The 26,496-nt window shown below is 58.5% G+C and overlaps 1 protein-coding gene across 4 annotated transcripts; it reads left to right on the top strand.

Moving 5' to 3' along the window:
- Nucleotides 1-1,432: 1,432 nt before the first annotated feature.
- Nucleotides 1,433-26,461, top strand: EPS8L2 (EPS8 signaling adaptor L2). 4 transcript variants are annotated; one of them, XM_020979374.2, is made up of 22 exons: nucleotides 1,433-2,155; nucleotides 6,019-6,083; nucleotides 6,291-6,346; nucleotides 8,162-8,226; nucleotides 9,966-10,127; nucleotides 10,655-10,804; nucleotides 12,817-12,896; nucleotides 13,116-13,261; nucleotides 13,591-13,667; nucleotides 13,824-13,950; nucleotides 14,216-14,304; nucleotides 15,018-15,092; nucleotides 15,519-15,667; nucleotides 15,923-16,052; nucleotides 16,205-16,317; nucleotides 19,064-19,166; nucleotides 19,785-19,847; nucleotides 20,419-20,538; nucleotides 23,059-23,164; nucleotides 23,761-23,944; nucleotides 24,089-24,221; nucleotides 25,040-26,461. In XM_020979374.2, the coding sequence occupies exons 2-22, from the start codon at nucleotides 6,040-6,042 to the stop codon at nucleotides 25,115-25,117; spliced, it is 2,250 nt and encodes a 749-aa protein (XP_020835033.1). In that variant the 5' UTR covers nucleotides 1,433-2,155; nucleotides 6,019-6,039; the 3' UTR covers nucleotides 25,118-26,461. The 4 variants fall into 4 exon arrangements, with proteins under 4 accessions (XP_020835033.1, XP_020835035.1, XP_020835036.1 ...); XM_020979376.2 differs by having other exon boundaries at nucleotides 5,927-6,083; XM_020979377.2 differs by lacking the exon at nucleotides 6,019-6,083 and having other exon boundaries at nucleotides 1,436-2,155.
- The last annotated feature ends 35 nt before the right edge of the window (nucleotides 26,462-26,496 follow it).

Raw genomic sequence — 26,496 nt, 5'->3', positions numbered from 1 at the left:
AGGGAGATCGGGGCAGGAAAGGTAGATTTGAGAATCGTCAGCACAGAGACATCTGAATCCCTGGGAGCTGGTGAGATTCCCCAAGGGAAATAGTCTAGGGGGAGAAGAGCAGAGGGCCCAAGACTGAGTGTTGGAGTCCAGCCAAGGAGACAAGAGTGGCTGAGCAGGTAGGAGGGGAACCTGGGAACAGCAGTATCCCAGAAACCTAGGGAGAAAAGCGCATCAGGGTAAAGCCAGAGACTGCGGAGGGATGGGGTCAAGAAAAGCACTCAATTTGGCCACGAAGGGATGATTGGTAACCTTGGGAAAAGAGAAGTCGGTGGAATCAGATGAGAAGCCAAGGAGAGTGAGAGGAGAGGAAGTGAAAGCATCAAGTGCAGATGGCCCTGTCCATGAGGTTAGCCATAAAGGCAGAAGAGTGAGCAGGCAGGAAAGGGCCAAATGAAGGTTCCTTCAGGGTGGGGGAGATGGGCATGCTTGTAGGTAGGAGGGAAGCAGCCAGTAGAGAAGGAGAGATGAACGGTAAATGACAGAGAGAGGTGGTGGTCTGTTGAAGGAGATGGGCTGGAGCAGGCAAAGGGGTTAGCCTTGGTCATCGTGGGAGAAGGGGTGAAGGAGGAGAGAGTGGCCAGAGGCACCTGAGTGAGGAGAAATCCCGGGAAAACTCATTGTGTTTAGTGAAATAGGGGGCAGGGGTCTCTGCTGAGAGGGTGGGGGGAGGAGGAGCCGCAGGAAGCTTGAGGTTTGGAATTGCCACTGTGGAGGGTGGGAGAGTGTATTGGTTAGGGAGGTGTAGAAGATTGCCTGGCAGCAGTGAGGGCCCAGTTGAGATCATCTTCCCCATTCTACTGTGACCTCCGTGAAGGTAGAGACTTGTATCTCTTTTTGCATCCTAGCATCAGGTTAGGGGATGTGAGGCAGAGGGAGAGATGGAATGACCACAGATAATGGTTAGATAAGGGAATGTCAGAGTTGGAGATCAAGGATATGACTTATCTGTGTGGAACTGGGGCAGGTGGAGAAGGTTGGGGAGAGCTACAGACCTTCCAGAGACCCTGGGGGGGGGGAGCTACAGACCTTCCAGAGCCCCTGGGGGCAGTTTCAGACCTTCCAGAGTCCCTGGGGGGGAGCTACAGACCTTCCAGAGCCTCTGGGGGCAGTTACAGACCTTCCAGAGCCCTGGGGGGCAGCTATAGACCTAAAAACCCTTGCGGGGGACAGCTATATACCTTGTAGAGCCCCCAGGGAAGGCAGTTACAGAGCTTCTGGCATTCCTGGGGAGGGCAGCTACAGACCTTCTAGAGCCTCAAGGGAAGAGGGAGTTACAAACCTTCTGGGGGGGGGGCTAGCTATAGACCTTCTAGAGCCCCTGGGGCAGTGCAGTTACAGACCTTCTAGAGCGCAATTCCTTGGGGGGAGGGTGTAGTTATAGACCGTCTAGAGCCCCTGGGGGCAGCTATAGACCTTTCTAGAGCCCCTGGGGGTGGAGGGTGCAGTTTTAGAGCTTCTAGAGCTTCTGGCGGGGGGCAGCGGCAAAGCCTCTAGAGCCCCTCTGCAGGGGAAGGAGTGGGGTGAGAGGGTAGTTGTGAATCTTCTCTCTCCTTCCCCTGTTAGGAGGTGAAATCAGCCACAAGTCACTCCGTCAATCAACATGTATTAAGTGACTGCTGGGTGCCAGGCACCCCTCTGCCCAGGTGGTAGTAAGGCAGAGCTCCGCCCCGAGCAGGCTGCAGAAGGGGCCTGGGGCTGCCTCTCCCCCTCCTCAGCCTCCCCCCTCTTCCCAGCGGGTTTCCTCTTTCCTCCTTGTCCTTCCTTCCCTCCCAGTGGCAGCTGGCTCCCCCTCCCTGCTCCCTCCCCAGCTGGCTGGGCCAGGCTTTCCGGTTACACAGTAACCTGTTACTCTGGTTCTCATCCCACCTCAACATGCCCCGCCCCTCCCTCTCTCCCTCCCTCCCTCTCTCCCCGCTCCTTGGACCAGACGAGTGAGCGCAGCGCTCTGCCCGGTGCCTGCCTGCTGGGCCCCTCACCGGTCCTAGTGCCCCATTGTGCATCCACCTGCGGGGAAGAGCACTGCCGGAGGGAGAGAGGCCCGGGACAGGAGCCGAGAGGACGGGGAATGAGGAGGCAGTGACCGGCAGAGCCAGCAGGCTCCCAGGTGAGGCCGTGGCCCTGGCTCAGCTCCCTAAGTGGGCCAGGCTCAGGGCAGGGGCTGAAGGAGGTGGGGGAGGGCATATGTGGAGACCCCAATTCCCTCTCCTACCCACCACTGTCCCCTCAGGATCATCAGGGCACCAGCCACTGCCCACTATATCTTGAGGGTCATCCAGGCTGGGCACTCACCTAAGCTGAGCCGCGGTGCCCTAGTTCCACGGAAGTTCCACTCCAAAGGACCTGGCCAAGGGCTGCCTTTGCTGAAGGTCAAAAGCAGCTCCAATTGGTCAGACTGCCAGGAAGGGCCTGCTTTGGAGCCAGCGCCCTGGGGGCTGGGGCCACCTTGAGCCAGAGGGTGTACAACTTTTCTGAGTCCCAAGATGCCTCCCCCGCTTTGTGACTCCGTTTCCCCACATGGGGTCCCACTACCAAGGAGCTGACCTGTCGCTGGGGACCAAACAGATGGCTGAGGGGGGCCGTTGAGGTCTGTGTGGAGGGGCCGCTGTGCTCCGAGCCTGGGGAAGTGATGGGAGCTCCCCTCTGTTTCCATCTTGGGCACTGTCCTGGGTCGTTCTTCCCCCAAGGCTGCCATATGCACGTCAGGCCCAGCTGAGTGTGACTACAGTGGGGGTTCTTGGACACTTGGGTTATTTTTAAGTTGGCCCCCTGCCCCCCACCCGGCCCTGGGGCTGTGGGCCTGGAGGGGAACCCAAACATTCCCCTGCGTCACAAAGGCAGGAGGGGGCGGGGCAAGGCAGGTTGAGAGACAGGAGGGGGAACCTCATCCTTTGTGTAAAAAAGGCGTCCTGAGCCCCACAGTGTGAGCACACTCATCCCCCAGGGGCTGCTGGAAGTAGAGACTGCCCTGCTCACCCCTTGCCCCCCCCAAAGCCTCACCCAAACTGGGGAGCTGCCCTTTGCTCTGCTAGCCATGAGAGCAGTGACTAACCTGTTAGATTCCACACAGGAACTGCAGAAGGGCCTGTCCCCGGGCCAGGGAGGCGGGGGCACAAGTCACAGTTAGGGTTCAAGTTCAGGTTCTGGCCCCTCTTGGCTGGAAGAGGGTGGGGCAGCCTAGACTCAGGGTCTGGTCTCTTGACTCCTTCCCTTCGAGGAGGTCAGCTTCCCCATCGACGTCAGGAGAAGGGGTCAGAGAGGGGAATTGAGGCACGAAGCCAAATGCTTGTTCAGTCATTCCAGTCTGTCCTGCTCTTCCCCACCCCAGTTGGGGTTTTCTTGGCAGAGACGCTGGAGAGGTTTTCCATTGCCTTCTCCAGCCCATTTTACAGATGAGGAAACTGAGGCCAGCAGGGTGCTGTGACTTGCCCGGGGTCACCCAGCTGGGAAGTGTCTGAGGCCGGATTCTAACCCGGGGAGAGGAGGCACCCTGTCCACTGCACCCCTGGCTGCCCCTATTCCACAGTGGCCAGCCCCTCCATAAGCAGCCCCCCGGTGAAAGGCAGGGTCTGTGAAGACTGGGGGACAGGCCAGCAGAGGCAGGGCAGCAGAGTCCAGTAGTCTATTCGGGACTTTTCTCTGCACTCTGGGCCGGCAAGGCTGCCCAAGGGGAGAACAGGTCCAGACGGGTCCCCAGAGCAGGGTCAGCCTTCTACTTGCTCCCTCCTCCCAGAGAAGACTTGCTCTTGGCCGAGGCCTGCCTCCTGTCCCTTTCCCGGAGGCCCCAGACTAGACCTGCAGCCCTGCTCACTGAGCCAGCCTACCTCCCCTGCCCCAGCCCTCCCCCAGCCCTCCCCCAAGGACACCAGGCATCTGCAGCTGAGCTGGAGTTTGAACTTGGAGTGGTTGGCATTCCTCCGGCCTGTTTTGCTGCCTCTCCCTGCCCAGGGGCCCTTCCTGCCCCAGGTGGGGCAGGTTCTGGGTGCTGCCCTCTCCCCTTCCTCCCTGAGGTTTGTCAGTCAGAACTGGGGCTTCCCCCTCAGCCCTGCCCTGGGCTGCCCTCCGTGGACCCTAAGGCACCCCCCTGGCCTCCTCCTTCCCCCCAGGACTACAGTGAGCCAAAGGGCAAGTGCACTTCCCCCCTTCGTCTGACCCTGAGCAGCACAAGGCCTCAAGAAGCCCTGTCTTTCTCAGCACCCCCCCCCCATGCAAACAGAGTGGAAATGGGGAGCTTGGCAGGGCAGGGTGAAGGGAGTTACCTTATTTCCTCCCCAGCCACCCTAACCTCCCAGAATTCCTTTCTGATATGACCATTCCCCAGATGGGGAAACTGAGGCCCAAAGAGCATGGATGCTCAAAGGAGGGACCCAGCCCTCAGCTCTTTGGTGGGGGAGCCTTGTGGGGGGAGGGGAGACAGGGCTTCTAATCTTCAGCCCCCTCCCATATCTTTCAGAGGTGGCCATTCTAAGGTGTGACCAGCCAGTTGTGACTGGCCTGATCCCAGGAGCTTAGGCCTGACACTACCCCCAAAACTCTCTACTGGCAGTCCCAGGGCCCAGATAGGGAAGGGAGAAGCTGGCTGGTTTCTGGGGGTGAGAGTGGGCCCATACCTCCTCAGTCCCTTTCTGCCCCTTCCTCTGCTTTGTCCCTCTTCAGTCAGGCTGCTAGGATTTCCAAGTTCTGGGTTCCTGTCTGGCTCTGCCTCTTCCTTGAAGCTCTGTGGCCTTAGACAAGACTCTTAAAGCCTGCAGACCTCCATAAGGCAGGGGCTGGACTCACCCCGATGGTGATGCTCTCAGACCCGTTTTTCTATGTGTGATGTGGGCCCAGGAGCTGGGGAAGCCCCACAGGGAAGGGGAAGTCCTGGGGCTAGGAGCGCCAGGGCAGGTCTGAGAGAGGAGGGAGGACCACAGAGTGTGGTGGACAAGGTGCTCCCCTGCCACACTGCCTCAGTTTCCTCATCTGTAAAATGAGGTGTTTGATTCATGTAAGGTTGCATCCTGCCCCAGATGTGTGCCGCTCTGACCCTTAGGGCCTGAGGCAGAGTTTGGGGGAGGCCCTGACTCAGGTCTCTGGCTCCTCCCAGGACCCAGCATGGGGCTGCTAGCTGCAGAGGACATGCTAGGCTTGGGCCAAAGTGCTTCTGGCCTCTTCCCTGGGAGAATGTCTGGAATGTGTGTGAGAAACACAAGCCTGGGTGAGCCCAGAATGTTTGTTTTACAGGATTCCTGGCCAACAGGTGCGTGCATGCCACATACATGTGTGCAGAGGCACATGAGTCTATGCATGTGCGTGTGCATGTGCATGGGTGAGCACAGCAATGCCACGCACATGTCAGTGCGCCCAGGGAGACAGCCTCTGCCGGCGGGTTCTCACACCCTGGCTTGGGGCAGTTTGTCTGTCAGACCTGGGCTGCCTGGGCATGGGCCCTGCCATCTCAAGGGGCCCCTGGCCCCAATGCCCAAGAAGATGCCTTTGTGCCAGAGGCCCTTCCCAGGCTGTCCTTTAATCCCCTGCCTTAGCACAGTGCCTGGCAAACAGCAGGCACTTAAGAAATGCTTGGTGACTTGCGTGGCCACATTCTTCCTGACCTCATAGTGATCAGCAGTCACTCAGCTGGGGGAGATTCCAATCTGAGAACATAGACAAGGGCAGGGTGAGAGCAGGGGTGCTGCTAATCATTTAACAACCAGCTCTCCAGGAAACAACGTACCCCCGTACCCCCGACACGCTTTTGAAACATTTAATCAGCATCATTGATACCTTCTTCAGGCTAGAGTTGGTAAAACAACCAAGCCCTGATTCGTACCCCACTCATGAGGTGAATGTTCACCCTGAACATTTAACTATCAACTCTCAGTGAGAACCTTCCTCCCAGGGTACATGATCAACAGAGTCACTGTTCCGGGAGCTCCAGGGCCACGCTCCCCGCCCCTCTGCTCCTCATGCTTCCGCTGTTCTCTGTCATAGCTGGACAGCTCCTGATAGACCATGAACCAATTGGGATCCCTGAGCAGTGGCCCCAGATCGCCCAAGTGAGCCGGGGCCCCAGGCGGATGGTGGGGCTCTCCTGGGGGAGGCGCCTGCCTGCCAGGATCCCCGGGCTGGGGGCAGGGGCTGGGGTGGGTCCCACACCTGGATCTCCTCTGGATCGATCCTGTGGGCAGAGCCTCCTGGGTGGGAGACATGGGAGGGCAGAGGGCAGGGGCACTAGCCACTTCTGGGTCCCTTCCTCTCCGCAGCGGCAGCATGGGGCGCTCAGATGGGATGGCCAGGATGAGCGCCAAGGACCTGTATGGTGAGTGCCCTTCTGGATCAGCCCGGGCTGAGAGGAGCGGATCACCCTGCCAAGGGGCTCCCTGCTTGGCCAGCCTGCAGACAAGAAAGCTCAGGAAGGGGGCCCTGGGAGGGGGTGTCATTTGAACTGTCCTGGGATAGCCGAGGCCTCCTCACCACGAGGTAGCGACTTCTGGCCGAGTCAGGGTGGCTGAGCTTTTGTGAGAGATGCGGTTGAGGGCATCTGGTCCCTTCTATTTAGAGTCTTTGATTGGGAAATGGTGCAGAGCAAGGGCCAGACTCAAAGTCCAAGGTCCTGAGTTTGAATACTGGCTCTGCTGCAGACTACCTAAGTGACCTTAGACAAGACACCATTTGTCTGGGCCTTAGCTTCCTCCTGTACAAAATGAGGTATTGGATCCATTGGAGAAAGAGGGAGGGAGGGAATAATCATGTATAGAGCGCCTACGGGCTCAGGGCTGGAGATACAGTGGAAGGCCCTGGAGGACTCCCAGTCTGACAGCGTGGGAGGGAGCTGCTGACGGCTGGGGCAAGTGAGGAGGAGGGGGAGGGGAGCTTTAGCTGGGACCTAAAGAAAGCCAAGGATGTAGTGTAGCCTCTGAGCTCCCTGCAGGGCTGGACCTGCTCTCCATGGGGGGCTCCCCTGGCCCTTCACTTTTGGGGAGCTGGGCCTGCTCTGCATGGGGGCTCCCCTGACCCTTCACTTTGGAGGGGCTGGGCCTGCTCCCCATGGGGGCTTCCAGACTGACCCTCCCTGCGTGTTCTCATCCAGGTAAGGGGAGCCGCCTTTACTTATTCATGGGACGTTAACTTTTACTCCCCCGGGGCCACTCCCTCTTCCAGAATCAGGTGCAACCAGATCCCCGAGGGCTTCGGTTCTGTTCTTGTCTGTCTACAAAGGCCTCCTGGGGGGCAGGGAAGAGAAGGCTGGTCCCGCCTTCTCTCCAACTCAAGAGCCATCTATAGGATTCAGGGGCTAGAAAAGATGGGTGCCTTCCTGAGGGGGTGAAAGGCCTGTGTGGTGGGCTTCACCTGGAGCTTATGAGACAGTAGGCTACCTGCCCTTCTGAAGAGACCCAAGGTCTCATTCTGGAACATCGGCAGAGGCACTGAAGGGCAGGCTGAGAGGCTGGGGCTGGGGGGGGGGCGGAGTGGCTGGCGCAGCCTCAAGGTTCTTGGCCAAGAAAGGGGGGAGAGGGAAGCTGGAGCTCCTTTGGGTTCTGGATATAATTATGGTACAGATGCAAATAATATGAAAAGAGCCCACCTGGGCTCCCCATGGGAGGGAGCTGGCATGGGTCCTCCCCGGGCTCCTCAGACCCCTCCTCCCAATCGCATCTAGAAGAGGGGCCCCTGCTAGTCCTCCCGGTCCAAGGCTTTCACTGACTACCTGGCTCCCCGTCCTGACTCAGACCAGCAGCTCTCCCAGGGGTGGGGTAGGGGTGGGCTCTGTGCCTGGCTCTTCAGCTCCCCCTCCCCCATTCCCTGGGGGGGGCCCTCAATGCCCTCCATTGGGGTGGTTGACCCATCCAGGCACCTCACATTCCTTAATGCCACAAAGTCCTTCCTGGTGTGTAACCCCAACCACTCCCTCCGCAGGCAGGGTGAGAATGCCACTTGACTCAGCTCTGACCCTGCATTCCAAGGCTGACCAGGCTCCTCCCTCCAGCTCCCACTGGCAAAGGGCAGAGGCCCTGGCCTGGTCCCATCCCCTGGCCTTGGGCTCCGCTCCCCTTGCCCCTTCCCCTTCGGCCACCCCGGTCCCAGGCCCGAGGAGGGAAGGTCAGCCGGTCCCTGTTTTGTCCTTGTGTTTCAGAGCAAAGGAAGAAATATTCAAACTCCAATGTCATCATGCATGAGACATCCCAGTATCACGTGCAGGTGAGGGGGTGCTTCCAACCCTATGGCCAAAGCTCTCAGGCAGTGACTCCCGCTCGAGCAGACCCTGAGGACTGCCCCCCCAACCCCAGCACAGAGGAATCTCTCATTTTACCAAAGAGGAAAACAAGGCACAGAGAAAAGGACTTGGGCCCTTGGCCCAAGGTCTCTGGGGAAATAAAGTCCAGATCTCCTGATTCCCAAGACCAGGGCACTGGGAGCTGTTCCTCTGGCTAGAAGCCTGGGAATTGAGAACACTCATCGATTTGTCCCCCAGCATCCTGGGGAGGAGCATAGTGGACAGATCTTTGGGGCTCCAGGCTGGGTGCCCAGCCCCTCATCTCCAGGCTTTGGGGCGCTCACCAGGGAGGTGGCAGTGCAGGCAACTGGGAGGCATGAGTCCCAAAGGAGGAGTGACCAAGCCCCAGGCCCCAGCTCAGGCCCGTTAGGAGAGGGAGAGTCAGAGACATGGAAGTCTGCTTCAGGGGAAACCACCGAAGGCCTGTTGCCAGCCTCATGACCAGGCTCAGGAGCCAGGGACGGAGAGCCCAGTGATCCAAGCAGGTGTTCAGGGTGGGCAGTTAACCAGTAACTTGGGAGATGGCTTTCAAGCACAAGGCCAAGCATCTGGGAGCTCAGGCCCTGAGCGGAGCCAGCTTCCTGGTTGGGAGCTCAGCTCCCCTCTGCACTTGTGGGGTGTCCTCTATGGTGCCACCTTCCTCCACAGGTCTACTTGTGCTTTGGGGCTGTGGGAGGGCATGGGGAACAAGGGCTGGCCCAGGCCTGGAGGCACCTCTGGAGGCCCGGTGGGCCCTTTGGGAGCCAGGGAAAGATGAGGCCAATGCAGCTGAAAGGGGCCAGAGGCCGAAGCTGCTGGTCAGTGGGGACCCTCCCTCTGGGGCCCTCTTTCCATCTCTGGCAAATGAAGGGGCTGGTCAGGGTCACTACTGGGGCTTTCCTGCTCATAGTTGGGGTCCTCTAGCTCTGGGCTGGATGGGCAGCAGGGTCACAGTGGGGGTGGGACAAGACAGACAAGTAAGTCCCCCTGCATGGGCAGGACTAGGGCTTCCTATCAGCCAGCCCCCTTGAGATGGAGCTAGGACTGTGGAGGACCCTGGACTTTGGTCTCAGCAGACAGCTCTGTACAGTAAAGGCCAGTGAGTGCCTGTGGGTGTAAAGGTTCTCCATCGCTTGCATCCAGAATGAAGAAGAGAAGGGAGAAAAGAGGCCCAGGCCGTGAGTTCCTGGTGCCCAGTGGCCCCCCTCTGCTGCACCGGGTACTATCGGGTTACACACATCCCCAGAGCCTGGGCACCCACCCGTGCAGCTGGAGCTGAAGCCTGTAGGCACTCAAGGCCATCTGGGGCAGAGAGACAGGACCACAGATGGGGGCGAGCCCCAGGATACTGGGGAGGGGGCACCTGCTGCTTTTCGACCTCCCCTTTCCTCTGTTCCTCACTGCAGCGGCTCTCACCTCCTCAGCTTGTCCAGAGACGGGCTGGGGAGGGAGCTGTGTTTCACCCAGATCAGCCTCCCTGCGTCCTGCCCCCACCCCAGCACAAACCTCCTCTCCCCTCTGCAAGGAAGCCCTCCCAGATGAGCAGAGTCACCTCAGAATTGGGTTCCACTGCTCCTCTTTGTCCCTGAGCCCTGAGGAGGCGCATCTCCTGCAGATCTCCTGTTGATGTTGCGAAGGCAGGGCCTGGGACCTCCTGACTAATGCCCCTCCCCCCTGCCCTCAGCATTTGGCCACATTCATGATGGACAAGAGTGAGGCCATCATCACAGTGGAAGACGCCATCCGCAAGCTGGTCCAGTTGAGCTCCAAGGACAAGATTTGGACCCAAGAGATGCTGCTGCAAGTTAACGACTCCTCCCTGAAGCTGCTGGATTGTGAGTCCCAGGTAGGGCTTGAAGTCCTGAGGGGCACGTGGGGAAGGGACCTGGAAAGGGCCATGGGGGGGGGGGCCGCAGGGCTGCTGGGAGGGGGGGCACAGGGCCTCTGGACCTTGAGGCCCAGGTGCAGCCACATGGGGAGACCAAGGAAGGATTTTGGACTGAGCCAAACAGGGCCTGGGATTTGTGCTGGGTCTACAGGCCTGTTACACATGTAGTGGGCCCTTGCAGGAAGGACTTCCCATGTTGGGTCATTTACATATAGACCTTGCATCTCATTTGCATACTGCTCACCTGGGGCCAGCGGGCTCCTGGGATGAATGGAGGGACCTGCCCAGTCCTCCTTTAGGGGAAGGAGGGTCTGGGCCTGAGAGGGGTGAGGGGCACCTGAGCCTTGGGGGGGGGGGGTTAGCTCTGGGGCGGGGCCTAGGCCTGAGGGGGCGGGGCCTAAAGGAAGGTCAGAGAGGCCTGGGGCAGGCGGGGGCTGGTCCTGAAGCGGGGGTCTGCCTCTCCTCCCTCGCCCCCTCCCCGCCAGGAGGAGCTGGAACATTTTCCGCTGGGTACGGTGCAGCACTGTCAGACTGTGCTGAACCAGCTTCGCTACCCCTCAGTGCTGCTGCTGGTGTGTCAGGATTCCGAGCAGCACAAGCCCGACGTGCATTTCTTTTACTGCGACGAGGTGGAGGTGAGCCACCCCCCCCCCCAGAAAAGCCCAGCCCTCACGCAGGCTGCACTGCGCCGGACTGGGGGAGGGGGAGCGCAAGAGCTAGCGCGAGCGCACACCTGGGGCGCCCACGCCTCCACCACACCCACCATTCTCTCCGCAGTGACTCACCCGGCACTGACTCTGCCGAGCACAGTGCTAGGCACCAGGTGCAAGCACAAGTCAAACACCGTAAACAGCATACAGTCTAGCGTTAGCTAGGTACACGCAAGTCAGCGGATAGAGCTCTGGGCCGGGAGTCAAAAAGACCCGAGTTCAAATGCGGCCTTAGACGCTTCCTGGCTGTGTGACCCCGGTCGAGGCATTTCACCTCTGCCTGCCTCAGTTTCCTCCTCTGGAACAGTTGTGAGGACCGGGTTAGATCCCATTTATAGAGCACTGTAAGGTGCTGGGTAAGTGCTGGCCAAGATGGCGGTGAAGTGGAGGTAGTCCCAGAAGCAAAACGATCCCGGTGAGGAGGGAGCGCTTTGTCTGAGGCTGGGGGCCGGGGAAGGGAGGGCTCTGCAAGTCCAGCAGGAGCCCCTGGACTTGACCGAGTAGGGAGGCGGCCTTGGTGGCCGGATGAAGTGGGGAGTGGGCAGAGCAGACGGAGGTGCCCCGGGTCTGCAGCAGGGTGGAGGCGGAGGGAGTGGGGAGGTTGCTTGTTAAGGTGCCAGGCGATTGTGGGTGAGGACAGGGGGTCACTCTGGGGTGCCCTGGACGGGAAAGCTCTCTTCTAAGCCTGTGAGGTTGAGATGTCAGTGGGACGGCTGGTGGGAGAGGTCTGGTGAGCTTTTTGGTGATGCTGGGCTGGGGCTGAATATGGGAAGCCTCGGATCGTAGGTTTTGAGCTGGATGATGAGTCCAGACCTCTTGTCTTAACAAATGAGGAAACTGAGGCACGGAGCAGTTTCGTGACTTGCCCACGATCACACCGGTGGTCGTTCAGAGTCAGAATTTGTACTCTAGGCTTCCTGACTCCAAATCCAAGCTCGATCCACCATGCCATGCTATGTGTCTGCCTAGAGGTCATTAAGTGGCAGAAGAGAGCAGGCATGACCTGGAGGAAGGTCCTTCTGGTAGGGAGGAAGGTCCTTTTGGTAGAGAGGAAGGCCTGGAGAGGGGAGATCTACCCCCAATCCAGAGTCCACACAGGGGGGCACAGAGGCACCTCTCCTGGGTGTCCACGTGGACATGGTTCTGCTTCATGTGGAACCCTGACCCCTCCACCCATGGCCACGGCTTAGATCCAGGGGTCCCTCAGACCAGGTGGGGTCCTTCACACGTACACTCCACAATGCACTCCTATTCACAACTCACACATACACTCATTCACACATTCACCTAAACATACTCACACATACACACACACATTCACATTCATACCTGTACATAAATTCACATACATTCATACATATATATACTCATTCACAGACCCACACTTACACACATATTTCCACAGATACACACACATTCTCACACATACACTCATATTCAAGACTCATTGTCACAGGCACATATTTATACACACTTATATTTCACACACATACACTCATAGTCACGCATTCACACTTACACACACATTCACATACATTCACCCTCACACCCACTGACCACACAGACTCACAAACATTCTCACACACATACACTCATAGACACACATTCATACTTATACATTCACATACATTCACACTCACACACACACACATACAAGCATTCTCACACATACACTAATCTTCACAGATTCACACACACAAGTACTCACAAGCATTCTCACACGCTCAAAGTCATGTATTCACACACATATTCATACATACAGTCACAGATTCATACTCACATACTCTCACACACATATATTCACATTCTCACACACATACGCTCATAAGTCACACATTCACCCTCTCACTCATTCATACACACACACCTAACTCACATAAACTGTGCCTCCCTCTGTCCCCACCCTGACCCTGGCTCCTGCTGCTTCCCCACCCCAGGCAGAGCTAGTGCATGAAGACATCGAGAGCGCCCTGGCAGACAGCAAGTTGGGGAAGAAGATGCGGCCACAGACACTCAAGTGAGGAGGAGTCTGGGGGCAGAAGAGGGACAGTGCCGGCCATGCCCAGCACAGGGGCCTAAGGATGGGGAGGGGGCTTGGGGAAGGTGCAGAGGGTTTCTAGCCTGCTCCAGGCATCGTAGCCCCCATGGAAGAGCAGGATCTGTGGCCCCTTCACCATCCCCTCCCTGGCGACTACCCCTGAACTTCCCATTCCTGACCTGCATGGCTATCCCCCAGGGGCCACCAGGAAAAGATCCGGCAGCGCCAGTCCATCCTTCCGCCACCGCAGGGCCCTGCCCCCATCCCCTTCCACCAAGATGGCGGGGCCCCCCCTCACAGCTCCAAGAATCGTGTGGCCCCTCCGGTGGCCCCCAATGTGCCAGGTAGAGCTAAGATGGGTGGCGGGCATTCTCCAGGGGCCCTGGTTCAGAGGCATCTGACCAAGAAGCGCAGTGCCCCCTTCCTGAATTACTCCATCTCCATGCCCCATCCCCCAGCCTGGGTCTGCCCTTCACCTCAGTGCCAGGCACAGACACACCTGCCCCTCCCATCCTTGAGATGCTGCCTCGATCCCAGCCCACAAGGAGTCCTGGCATTCCTAGGCCCCTCCCCCCATGTCATCCCCCACGATGCCTGCTCAGGGATGGCACCAAACGGGGCGGGTGGGGCAGCATCCCAGGGTAGGTCCCAGGGGCTCTTCTCCCTCCCCCAGATTATGGACGAAGAGACTCTAGCTCTCCAGATGAGGAGCCCAGGGCTGTCCTGGCCCAGAAGATTGAGAAGGAGACAGTGAGTGTCAGACCCTGTGGCTCAAACCCTGGGAGCCTGGAGCTCCCCCTGGAGGGGGCCGAGGACATTTATGCCCTTTCTCCTGGAGTTGGGGGTGGGGGTCCCGGGGAGCTCTGCCAGGCTGAGAGGCCTCTTTGGCCTCATGTGGTTTTCCAGCAAACCCTCAACTGCGCCCTGGATGACATCGAACTGTTTGTGGCCCGCCTGCAGAAGGCGGCAGAAGCCTTTCGGCAGCTCAACCAGAGGAAAAAGGGCAAGAAAAATAGAAAGAAGGGACCGGCAGGTGTGTGTGTGGGGAGGACCTGGGGGCAGGGGGGAAGGGGCCCACCTGGGGGCAGAGGGGAGAGGGGGCCCACCTGGGGGCAGAGGGGGGGGGCCTACCTGGGGGAGGGAGAGGGGGCTCAGCTGGGGGCAGAGGGGGGAGGGGGCCTACCTGGGGGCAGGGAGGGGAGGGGCCCCACCTGGGGCAGGTGGGCCAGGCCCTAGGGCCCAGGCAGGGTCTCACTCAATGCCTCCTCACACCTCTCCTCTCTCTACGCTCTCCCCAGAGGGGGTCCTGACCCTCAGGGCCAGGCCCCCCTCCGAGGCCGACTTTATCGACTGCTTCCAGAAAATGAAACTGGCCCTCAACCTCCTGGTAAGCACTGCCTGGCTCCCCTCAGTGGGGCCCCAGGCTCCTGTGCCCCCCTGCCCTCTGTGACACTCCAGCACCCAGGCTCCTTGAAGGAGATTCTCACCCCCCAACCCCTTCCCCCACACAGCTGCCTGGTTCCAGTTCCAACCTGGGGGGAGGGATGGGCCTCCAGCACCCTGGCCCAGCTCCTCCTCTGCCTGGGTCTCCTGCATGGCACCTGTTGTCTTGACCACAGAGAGGAGAAGGCTCCCTTACCACCCCTCTCTGTATCTCAGGATGGGCCCCATCACCCTGGCCACACCCCCTCCTCATTTCCTCTACCCAGAGGGAAGTACCTTATGCCCACCTCCCCTGCCTAGACTCTTAGATGGGATTCCAGGATCCTGACTACATGAAGGAAATCAGTCCCTGCCTAGTCTCCCTGGGTCTCCCTTGTCCTGTTTGAGGGGAGGGAGGGAGAGATGCCCCCCCCCACTTTCTCCTGTGCCTGGGTCAGTGTCCTGGCCACAGGGGGGAAGGTGCAATATCTCAAGCCACTTCCACTGCCTTGATCTTTGGGAGTGGGACTCCGGATGTCCCGACCACAGAGGGGAGATGCCATACCCCACCCCTATGTCTTCCCCTACTCTATTGTTGAGATTCTGAGCCCTGGGGAGAAGGGAGGGTGTGTGGCTGGGACTGGGCTACCCACCCATCAGCAATCCTCTTTTGACCAGGCCAAGCTGAGAAAGCACATTCAGAACCCGAGTGCCGCAGAGCTGGTCCACTTTCTTCTCGGGCCGCTGGAGCTGGTAACTAAGCACCCTGCTGGGTTGGCAGGGTTGGGGAGAAGTAGGCCTGTGCTCAGGGTGTCCGTGACAGCAGGAGTTGGGGGAGGCGTTCCTCTCCCCACATGTTGCAGAGTTTATCCTGTGGCCACAGGCCCTCTGGCAGTCCACCCTCAGTGGATGTATGGGGTCCCTCTGTTCTGGGCCAGAGGCGCCAGAAGTGGCCCAAAGGTGCTCCTGATGTAGCGGGGCCTGGGGCACACTCACAGTTGAGGGAAGGAGGGTCAGCCTTAGGTGGGATGGTGCATCAAGCCTGGGTCTGAGCACCAGGCAGGGAAGGAGAAGGCAGGAGGATGGGGGCCTCGCCACACTCCCCTCCCCTGAGTGTCTGGGGAATGGGGGCCTCGCCACACTCCCCTCCCCTGAGTGCCTGGGTCCTGCTGGTCCTAGATCATAAACAGCTGTGGCGGTCCTGACATTGCCCGCTCTGTGTCCAGCCCACTGCTGTCACGAGACACTGTGGATTTCCTGAAGGGCCACCTGATTCCCAAGGAGATGGCACTCTGGGAGTCGCTGGGAGAGATGTGGACCCGCTCTCGGTAAGGTATCTGGCCAGAGGACCTCCCCCGTACCAGAGAAAGCATGGCCAGGCCCACCTTCTCCTCCATCCCCCCCAGGGCCATCAGTGGAAAACAAGCAAAGGGCAGTGTGAGGTGGAGAGGCCAGTGTAGACCCCAACGAGGTCCCAAGTGGGGAGGGAGCCTCTGGAGGACAGAATGAGCAGGGCCCTGGGGAGAGGGGGCACCAGAGAGGGCTGGAACCACCCTGCCCACTTTCCCACTGTGTTCCTCCAGAGCTGAGTGGCCTCGAGATGCGCATGTACCCCCCTACATCCCAAAGTTCCAGAACGGGTGGGAGCCCCCGCTGGACGTGCTGCAGGGGGCCCCCTGGGAAGTGGAAGGTGGGCTGCTGCCCGACACTGAGGTCAGTGTGACCGTGACGCCCGAGGCAGCTCTGCTGGACTGGATCCACCTGCAGGGATGGGGCTGGGGGAGGCGCCTGAGCCAGGCGAAGCAGCCCCAAAGGTGCGCTCCCTCTGTCTGGTAACTTTCCTCTCCCTCCTCTCTCCCCCGTAGCTGAGCCCGGCCAATGGGTTCTCCTACCGTCATTCCCTGAAGCAGAGCCCAGGCCCCGAGCCTGCACCCCCCGGAGACAGCTTCCCACCAGGGGGCTCCCCCAACACTGACAGGTACCCCCACCCACCCCAGCCCTGCCAAAGTGCTTGGTGAAATGTTGAAATGGAACCTGCAATAAGGGAACACAGCCACCAGGGGGCAGTAGCCCATTTCCCTGGCTCACTCACTCTATAGATGCCCAGATGGACTGTTATTCCCAGAGTCAGCCCAGACACCCCCTTGTCCTTTCAGAACTTAAGGAAACACCACTCTTAAGCCGCTGAACGATGTCCTCCCGGCATGGGGTGTCTTCCCCCCTGCTCCTTAGCTCTTGGGTCTAGCTGGCTTCTTGGACCCAGATTTGGAGGACTGTGGAGGCAATGGGAGCCCTTCCCCCCAGGCCGGCCCAGGGCCCACTGCCTCCACCATCGCCATCCTCCGATCCTTGTCAGCGCCCAGTATGGCTTTCTAGCCATCAGCTCCCTCTGTTGCACTTGGGACTTCTTTCTCCTTGTGGTCAAGGACAGCAACAAGGCTAATGCTCATTCTTTCCAGCCCTTTACTCTAATGCCGCTGTGGAGTGGGCACTTTCAGCATGTTGAACTGAAGATGTTGCCCCAGGGAAGTGACCTACCTAGCTAGGCAGGATGGCAGCCAGGATCTGAACCCAGGCCTCTAGACCCAGCCCTCTTGCTACATTATTGTGCTGCCTTTTGTAGCAGAGAGAGAAATTGCTGCGGGAGTGGGGCAGGGGGGCTGGGGGGAGGGCATTGATCTGCTCCAGCTGAGAGTCTGGTGACTGGTGAGAGGCAGGGGAGGGGTCTTCACAAAGCACTTGGAATCCATACAGTTGTCCCCCAGTCAAACAGGCTGCCCCATGTGGGGGGTGGGGAGCGTCAACTCAGAAGATCCTGGGCTCCCTCCCAAATCCAAGTTTAAGTTTTGCAATCAGAAAGGGCTGACTTTTTAATTTCTGATGAGAGCATATCCCCCCCGCCCCAAGAAAGGACCAGCTGTGAGGCTAGCTGGGTGGGCATCGAACGTCCAGACAATGCTTTTCTGAAGGCCGCTGCTGCTAGCAGCCTCTAGCTTTCACACGCTGCCTCTGGTGCTGGCGACCTTGGTGGTGAAAGCGTTCCCCACACTGACTTGTGTTTGACTGATGCATTGCTTTGATGACACCCAAAATAAGCAGCCTGACAAACCGAAGCAGTAGAAACCCTGAGTTACATGCAGAAGCGGAGAGCCGTGGGGCAGCTATGTGGCGCAGTGGATAGAGCTCCCTGGGCAGCTGCATCCAGCTCCTTCCTCCATCGGGGCCAAATTGTGCTGATGGCTCGACTCTCTTCATGTTGCATCAGCCACATGAGCCTTCCCTGTTTCTCCGATAGCTTCATCTCCACTGTGCTTATGGGGTAGAGCGCCCACCTTCTCTTCCACTCCTCCCCAGGCACTCAGCACAGGGCCTGATTTTCTTTTTTTGCTCTTACAAATAGGCCTGCCAGGAGCATTTTTGTACAGGTGGGTCTCTTCCTTCTGTTGATAGACTTCTTAGGGTGTATGCTCAGTAGTGGGATTGAAAATGGTTCTTAAACCTATATTCCTTCCAGAGTAAAACTACCTTTAAAAAACTCCCAAATTATAAAGCTTCTGGTGACCAGAGATATCTGTTCAGTCCAGCTCATTTCAGTTGGATTCGAAGAACCTGTCAGGTGCCCCTTTGGCTCCAAGGGGAGCTGGCTGAGTAAAGGTGACCTGTGGTACGTGAGCAGGGCTCAGAGTTCACACTGATCAGGCTCGGACTCTGGGGCCTGTCTCAGCAGGTGCCATGGAGCCACCTGGGTTTCCCCCTTTGGATTCTGTCTAAAGGACCTGCAACCCCGTGGAAGTGTTCAGTCTATGAAACATTGTCCAGAAGGCAGATTTTATTTAACCAGGCCACAAACATAAAAGATTCGTACTCAAGTATATAAATATTCTGGAAATTTATGCAGCCTTAAGGACTAGGTAGAATGTCCTTATAATGTCACCCTGGAACCAAGAGCTGCCTCCATGTAAGAAAGAATTCAGAGTTGCTAGGGAATCCACTTGCCTGGTAGGTCTACCTTCCTTTGGAACCTACACAGTCCACACAACTCACAGTACCAGTAAAGGGACAGGTCCAGATCATAGCTCCCTGCTGTGCCAGTCCATCCGCTTTGTGACTTCATGTGAGGACATCATGGCCTTCTGTCATGTCTTTGCTTCTCCTGATAGCTCTTAGTGACTACAGGAGGATGGGAGCCCCCAGCTCATGGGAAGGGGGACACTTTGAGGGCTGGGATATTCTGTCCCAGGCAGTGACCCCCAGCTTCCAGTCACTGGGACAATTTTGTAGGGCCATTTAGTAATGTCTCACATATGGCGCATGGAGATTGCAGCGGGGCAGACAGGTGGGATGCTTGTGGCTTCCTGGAACTGCTTCCTGGGTTCTGTTCCCCCGCGGTGAGGGGAGTCGTCTCCAGTATGTCTGGGGCTTTGTGGGTCTCTGCTCCCTCTTGGTCCGAGCTATGCCCAAGTGCTGATGGGGAAAGGTAAGCGGCCCAGACCCTCCCAGCTCCCTGGCTTCTTCAGTCACTGCCTCCTCCCTGCCTGCCTCCTGCCTCCTGCCTTCTCAGGATCTCCTCCCAGGAGGCCCAGCAGGGCTGACCCACTTTGCGCTCCTACCCTCTCCTTGGCAGCCCGGTTGCTGCATCCACCGCTTCTATTCTGCTGGCCTGCCCCATAGGCCAGGAGGGAGGAGGAGACCCCCCTCTCGACCCCTTGCCATTCTCTGCGCAGGAGACTTGAGCCAATGGCCATGGCCAAATTCGCCAAAATCCGTTATGACTTCACGGCGCGTAATGCCAACGAGCTCTCTGTGCTGAAGGACGAGGTTCTGGAGGTAAGAGGGCCCACCAAGCCCTTCCTGCCCTACTTCCCTGGGCCCTGGGCTGGGGCTTGGGCTGGGGGAGAGGCCACCATTGCCCAGGGCCTCAGGGTCAGAGGCTGGGAGAAGATGCAACCCAGGACTGGCCAGGAACCTGTCCCTGTTCTTGGCTGGAGGGGGAAGACAGAAAGACCTGTCCCTGGCCTGGAGCAGGATTTAAGCATCCTGGTGACCATGGAATGAGCCAGCAGAGACAGACCGTGTTGGACAGCCTGTTGCCTTCTCCTCCCCCTGCCCTCAAGGGCCTGGCTGGGCCCTGTGTATTGTCCTCCTGAAAACACTGCATTTGCCCCAGGCAAAGCCCTGTCTCTATGCTAAGACAGGGAGCCCTCTGGGGCCTCTCTGACTGAGCCCCTCAGATCTCTTGTATGCCCCATTGGCCGGGGGGGGGGGGGGTGGCCTGGTCCCCAGAAGACAAAGGGCCAGGCTCAGCACCCAGCTCAGCTGTGTCAGACACAGCCAGTGCTTCCACGGGCTGTGGGTGGGGGCAGAGAAGGAAGGAATGGCACACCACGACCTTGGACTAGGCAGAAGCCCATGGATGCTGAGCTGATGCTCTCTTCCTTGGGCCAGTCACCCCCCAGAATCCTCCGGGCTCCCCTGTGGCCCAAATCCAGGTCATCTGCTCTGGGGATGGTAAGTAGAATGGGAAGGGTATGGGGGAAGGGCACGGAAGAAGCCCCAGTGAGCCGAGCCTGGCTTCGCGGGCAGGACCCACAGCTAGGAGGGGGCAGTCACTGATTTGGATGAGCGTGGGCTAGAATTGCCTTGGAGCCTCCGCTGGCCAGGCGTGTCATGTTCCCAGCAGGGCAGTGCCCGGGCAACAGAGACCCCTGCAGACTAGCTGAAGCCTCTGTAAGCTCTCTCCCCCTACCGAGGGAGGGAAGAGGCCACACGGAGCAGGGGACAGTGGATCCAGCTGGCAGTCAGTTGACCTTGGTTCTAGGTCACTATAAGCTTGCAGTGACCTAAGGCAAGTTCTCTTCCCTGTCTGGGCCTAAGCTTGGGCCCAGGTGATCTTTAAGGCCATTTCCTGCTCTGAGAGCCTGGTCTTAGGAAGGGGGCCCTTCAGCCCAGGCTAGCCCCAGCTAGTTGACTGGTAAGGATGTGAGCCCAGGGAAGCTAGGTTTTGTGGGTAAGAAAGAGGTCAGTAGTCTGTCTGGGCTGATTGTGGTGACCTGAAGATGACCCTGAACTGTCCCCCAAGGTGCTGGAAGACAGCAAGCAGTGGTGGAAATTGAGGAACCGCAGCGGCCAGGCTGGCTACGTGCCCTTCAACATGCTGGACGTCATCCGGCTGGAGGACGTGTACCCTCTAAATGAGCAGGTGGGGAGCGCAGAAACCTAGCTGAACCTCTTTAAGGCATGGTGATTAAGCACCTATGGGATCACATGGAGGCCCAGGAAGGAGCCCCTGTTCTTCCAAAGCTCCTGTCCTACCTGGGGACAGGGAGCACAGGGGCAGGAGGTGGGGATGAGGGTGCAGCCAAAACCGGGGGACATCCGTACGGGGTCCAGTGAGGAAGGAAAGGCCATCTCCTGTAGGAGGTGATGCCTGAGCTGAACCCTGAAGGAAGGTGAGGACTCTAGGAGGCAGAAGGGAGAAGGAGAGTGTTTCAGGCCAGTGGAAATATGAGGATGACAGGCTGAAATCTGAATCTAGACCAGTGTGGGGGCCCTCGAGGCTAGCGAGTGTGGGGGCCCTTATGGTTAGTGAGTGTGTAGAGGGTGTGTGGGGAGAGGGACATATGGCAGGCAGAGGAGAGGAGCTGAATTCCACGCTGCTGACACCTGGCCCAGACTGGTTAGCATATCTCCCCAGGGAAGCAGAAAGCTCCTGGGAGGAGTGGGGAGGGGCCCTGGAGAAGAGTTCTGGATTCCCAGTGGCCAGAAGGACAAGAAGGATAGCAGTGGCCCTAGCATCAGCTGAGATGATTGGTGGAGGAGCAGAATTGAGGGCAAAGCTGAGGAGTGCCATCTACCAGGCCACTAGTAATGAAGTACTGAAGCTCAGGACAGGGGGAGGGGCTGGATAATTAGGTTGGAGAACCACCAGCATAGTGATGCTAAACCCACTCAAGCAATGAGCTCGCCCAGAGAGAGCAGAGAAAGGGGTCCAGGACAGCACTGGGAGTCACCCAGAGTGCATCACCAAAACTCAGCAGGAGAATCTATCAGCAGTGTCCAATGCTGGAGAGAGGTCGAGACACTTAAGGACTGAGGAGAGGCCCCTCACCCCACCCCAATCAAGTAGTTAAGAAATCCCAGGGAGCTTGGAGAGAGACCCTTCTGTGGCAGCTAGAAGGGGAAGGAGTGCAGACAATGGGTATAGACGGCCCTTTCTAGATGTCTGACTGTGAAAGGAAAAGAGATTTTGAGAGTATATAGCAAAGCCAAGTTAAGGTTTATTAAGGATAGGACGGGCCTGACACATTTGCAGACAGCCGAGAAGGGAACAAATGAGACTGAAGATGAAAAAGAGGGAGAGAGAAATAGGGGTAGAAAGGGAGGAAGGGAGGGAAGAAGAGAAAGAAAGAGAGAAAGACAGACACAGGCAAAGGTGGGGGGAGAGAGGAGAGAGACAGAGGCAGAGAGACAGAGAGAAAGACAGAAACAAAGATAGAGACAGATAGTGGTGGGGGTGGGGGGAGAGAGGAGAGAGACAGGCAGAAAGAAAGACAGAAACAGACAGAGGGAGACAGAGGTGGGGGTGGGGGGAGAGGAGAGAGACAGGCAGAGAGACAGAAAGACAGAAATAGAGACAGAGAGAGACAGATAGAGGTGGGGGAAGAGAGGAGAGAGACAGAGGCAGAAAGAAAGACAGAAACACAGACAGAGAGAAACAGATAGAGGTGGGGGTGGGGGGAGAGAGAGAGGAAGAGAGACATACACAGAGAGAATAAGGTCAGGGCAGTCCCCACCCACAGTCAGTTGTTCTCTCTACCTTCACACCAACACCTGCCCTTCTTGGGGTTTAGAGACACCCTTAAGAACAGGACATTCAGATACCTTACTTTCTTTTTTTGTTTGTTTTGGAGGTTTTGTTTGTTTTTTGCTAGGCAAGGGGGTTAAGTGACTTGCCCAGGGTCACACAGCTATTAAATGTCAAGTGTCTGAGGCCAGATTTGAACTCCAGTCCTCCTGCCTCAGTCTCCACCCTGTTGGCCATGCCCCCCAAATGCGCCCTCCCACTGTTCCAGATGATCAGATGGAGAGGTCCATTCAGGTGGCGTCAAGCAGCCTCGAGGATGCTCCTAGGGTGATGGGAGGCCTCTGCCCTAGGCCTGTTCTGTTCCACCCCAGAGATGTGGTTAAAGGCACACTGGGCACTTTCACCAAAGCTGCAAATCCCCTGCCCTCCAGCAAGCCTTGAAAAGCTACCCTGTGAGTGCCAGGTCTGACAAAACAAGCCAAGCCCTGCCCTCCAGGGGCTTACATTCTATGGGGGGGAGGGGCAGAGAGGAAGCAACATGTATACTGAGGGCAGAGGTCTAAGAGGAAAGGCAGTTTGTTGGCATTTGGATAGGGGCTGCTGGGTAAGGCAGAGTGACAGAGGATCCCCAGGAGAGGTGGGGCTGGGGGCATTCACTGGGAGCATAGGAATGCCACTCTGATGATCAGTCCCTGGCAAAGCAGGACCACAGAGTGGCCTGCCTGGCCAGCCTGGCAAGGCTTATGCAGTCCTAGAGCCAAGTGGCCAGGTGACCCTCGCCCCCCCACTGCTCAGTCCCTCTCTCTCCAGATGCCCAGAATCTGACAGGGGCGGCATGGCCCTACCCCACTCCAAAGGACTGAAACCCAAAATCCCAAACCCAATAGGGACTTCTGCCTTTTCCCTCTCTTCCAGGACAATCAGAAATACCGAGGAGACCTGAGTCTCCGGGGCCCAGGCCCCACCAGCCCCTTCCACAAGCTGCCTCCCAGCTATACAGGGGACAGGGACGCCAAAGAGCGTGAGTCACTGAAATCCTGGGCCCACTGCAGGGCTGGAGGGAGGAGGCAAGACTGGGCCTAAGACAAGACCTCTGCTCTCATCTGAGAAATAAGGAGGATGCTGATATCTGGAATGAGAGGAATTTGTTCACCTGGGGTGGGGGAGGGGCCAGACAGCATCCATGGCAAAGGAGGGAGGGGGACTGCAGGGTCCCAGACCCTCCACAGACCAGGACCAGGCTGATCAGGGAGAGGGCACTTGGGAGGTGAGCTGGGGGGTGGGGGAGAGGCCATATTTCCTGCTAGGAGACAGGGCCCTCTGGGACACCACATTCCCTTCCCCTCTCCCAGTGCTGCCCTGACCCCCCAACCCCCAGCATAGGAGTGAGCTTGGTAGAGGACAGGAAAGCTTGGAGACCCCCAGAGAGAGAACATGTCCCCAGGGGGTGCCTCGGGAGCTCCAAACAGGAGGCAGGACACCTGACAGTCCCCCTGGAGGTCAGGTTTCAGCCAGTGTGAGGCCACAGGGCATCCTGGGCGCAGGCCAGAGAGGAGTGCAGCCCGGGAGTTGCCAGGGGCACTGCCAGTGACCACCTGGCTCTGCGGCTCCTTGCAGAACTCATCCACCATATGGATGAGCTCAACCATGAGCTCATCAAAAAGATTACCAACCCCAAAGGGCAGCCTCCACCGAGGAACTTCCGGGTGGAGAAGAGCAAGGCTGCTGTGGCCCCACTGACCTACGGCTCCAGCGCCCAGGAGGTCAGAATGTGGCTGGAAGCCAAGTCCTTCAGCCCAGGGTAAGTCCTGGAGGCTGGCGGGGAGTGGGGGTAGGTCTGGAGCCTTGAATGCCAGGACAGTGAGGGAGCCCGGCCGAGTCAAACCAAGGGTCACCAGGCCCACCACCCCATTGCTGCCCTCACCCTGTACCCCCTTCCTCCCAGGATCGTGGAGCACCTGGGCATCCTGACAGGTGCCCAGCTCTTCTCCCTTAACAAGGACGAGCTGAAGAAAGTGTGCGGGGACGAGGGCACCCGCGTCTACAGCCAGCTGACCGTGCAGAAGGGCTTCTTGGAGGTCAGATTTCCCCCCCCAGGTCTCAGCCTTGACCTTCTGACCTTCCCCTGCCTGGGCTGCCCCCTGTCTCTATTTGGGTCTCTGTCTGTCCTCATCTCCCCATCTCCTGTGCCTCCCCATCCTCAGGGCTTCCAGGGCCCCCCAGCGAAGCTCCAGATGGTCACATGTGGGGGGTTGGGGGGGAGGGTGCAGAGGAAGCATTCCCCTCCCTTGGGAATCCTCAGACTGAAGATGGGATAGGATTCAAGAGTCACTCAGGCCTCCCCAGTCTGTGAGCAGGTTCCTATCTCAGCCAGCTCAGCTTCCTCCTCCTCTCCTCCTCTTCCTCCTCCCCTCTCCCCCTCCTTCTCCACCTCCTTCTCCTCCCCTTTCCCTCCACCTCCCCTTTCTCCCTCCCTCCACCTCCTCTTTCCCCCCCTTCCCTTCCCCTCCTCCCCCTCCCCTTCCTCCTTTTCCTCCTCTCCTCCCTTCTCCTTCTCCCCCTCCTCTTCCCCCTCCTCCCTACCCCTCCTTCTCCACCTCCTTCTCTTCTTCCCCTTCTGTTCCTCTCCCCCTCCCCTTTCTCCTTTTCCTCCTCTTCACCCTCCCCTCTCCTCCCTCCTCCTTCTCCCCTCCTCTTCCCCTCCCCTCCTCCCCTTCCCTGCCTCCTTTTCCTCCTCTCCTCCCTCCTCCTTCTCCACCTCCTTCTCCTCCCCCCCTCCTTCCTATCCCCTGTCCTCTCCCCTTTCTCCCTCCCTCCTCCCCTCCCCCCTCCCCCTTTTATCCTCTTAAGTCACTAGTCTAACTGAAACCCCACCCTGCTTTTGTTTCTCCTTTAGAAAAACCAGGGGGGGTCCGAGTTGGAGGAGCTTCTGCTAAGGTTCCAGAAGAAGACCATGGAAGAGGGCCAGAGCTAGGCCTTTGTCAGGGCTGGGGAGGAAAGGGGCTCCCTGGCCCAGCACCACTGTCCTGGGGGCTCTCCTCAGTATTGTGTGAAGTGTTATTTTATATCCCTACTCTTTTATGGGGAGGGTGCCCCCATGTGGACACAGGACAGCATGGCGGCAGCAGGCCTGGCCTGCCTGGCCCGCCTGCCCCAACTTGACCCCCCTGCCCCACTGCACCCAGGGCAGATCTTCCCCTCCCTTTGGGGCCCCCAGGGCCAGGACACCCTCACTCTCACGCCCTGGACATCTCCAGCTACTTCTGCGCTGCCCACCTGGAAGGGCTGACCTGGCCCCCAGATGGCCCCCAGAGCCAGCGACACCCTTCCTCCCCACTCCTCTCTCTGACAGGCCTCCTGGCTCTCCTCAAGTACATAGCCACTCACTCATGGTGCATCATAGAGGAGACATCTGAGACAGTCAGAGGCATCTCAGAGCCTACCTGCCCTGCCCACCCCCACCCCCCAGCTCAGGTCTGGTGGGCAGCTGCTTCCGCATCAAGGAAGAGGCTGTCCTTGTCACACTAGTCTGGCCCCTGGGATCTCAATGGAATGTGTCAGTAATAGTCACCAACTCTATCCCAGCCCAGACCTGAATGTTCAGTGTCCCTCTACTTGGGGGCCAGCCAGGAGTTCTGTACCAGCTCCTCAGCTCAGCCAATCTCTGGCCTGACTGTCATGCCCTGAAGAGAGGGGGGCAGCATGGCATGGTGAAAGCCCACCCCCACTCATCTTGGCCAGCCCGGGTACCTGGACGGAGAGACCTGGGAGGTGCCTGGTGCCCTCCTTCCTTCTCTGCCAGGCTCTTCCTAGACAGTGGGGGAGGGGGGATTCACCCCCCCCCAGTCACTACCCTGCCTTCCTGGGCTAAAAGTTCCTCCTGAGGCCCGCTCCTGCTGCCCCCAGCCTGGTGGGGCTCTGGGAAGGCCAGGGATCCCCTCCGTGCCGGCCCATTGGCCTTGGGGGTGAGGCCAGTGCCCACAAGGGCTCCTTTCTTTTCCTCAGGAGGCACTGGCTCAGCCACGGGGAGGGGCCAGGCTCAGCAGGAGACCCGAGAAGCCAAGACTGGCCCCCAGGGAGGGGGTGGGTGCCTCATCTGTCCTGGTACATTAGTTCCTTTGTAAGTTCCTGACTCCATCCTCCCCACCCCGGCGCCTAGGGACCAGCCAGGAATGTACCCAGAAGCTCTGGCTCAGACAACCTGGAAGAGGACCCACTATAGCCCCACACCCTGACCCACCGTCTCCCAGCCCAAGATCACAGGGTACAGGGCCCAAGACCCATGGAAGAGTCATTAAAAACTCTCATGTATCCACTAGCCACTGGCTCTCTGTATGCCCTAGGGGGAGCCCC

The sequence above is a fragment of the Phascolarctos cinereus genome, unplaced genomic scaffold (genome assembly GCF_003287225.1).
Source record: "Phascolarctos cinereus isolate Bilbo 61053 unplaced genomic scaffold, phaCin_HiC Scaffold_9;HRSCAF=440, whole genome shotgun sequence".
NCBI lineage: Eukaryota > Metazoa > Chordata > Mammalia > Diprotodontia > Phascolarctidae > Phascolarctos > Phascolarctos cinereus.
The sequence above is the reverse complement of the archived record's forward strand: the minus strand, read 5'-3'. Positions and strand labels throughout refer to the sequence as shown.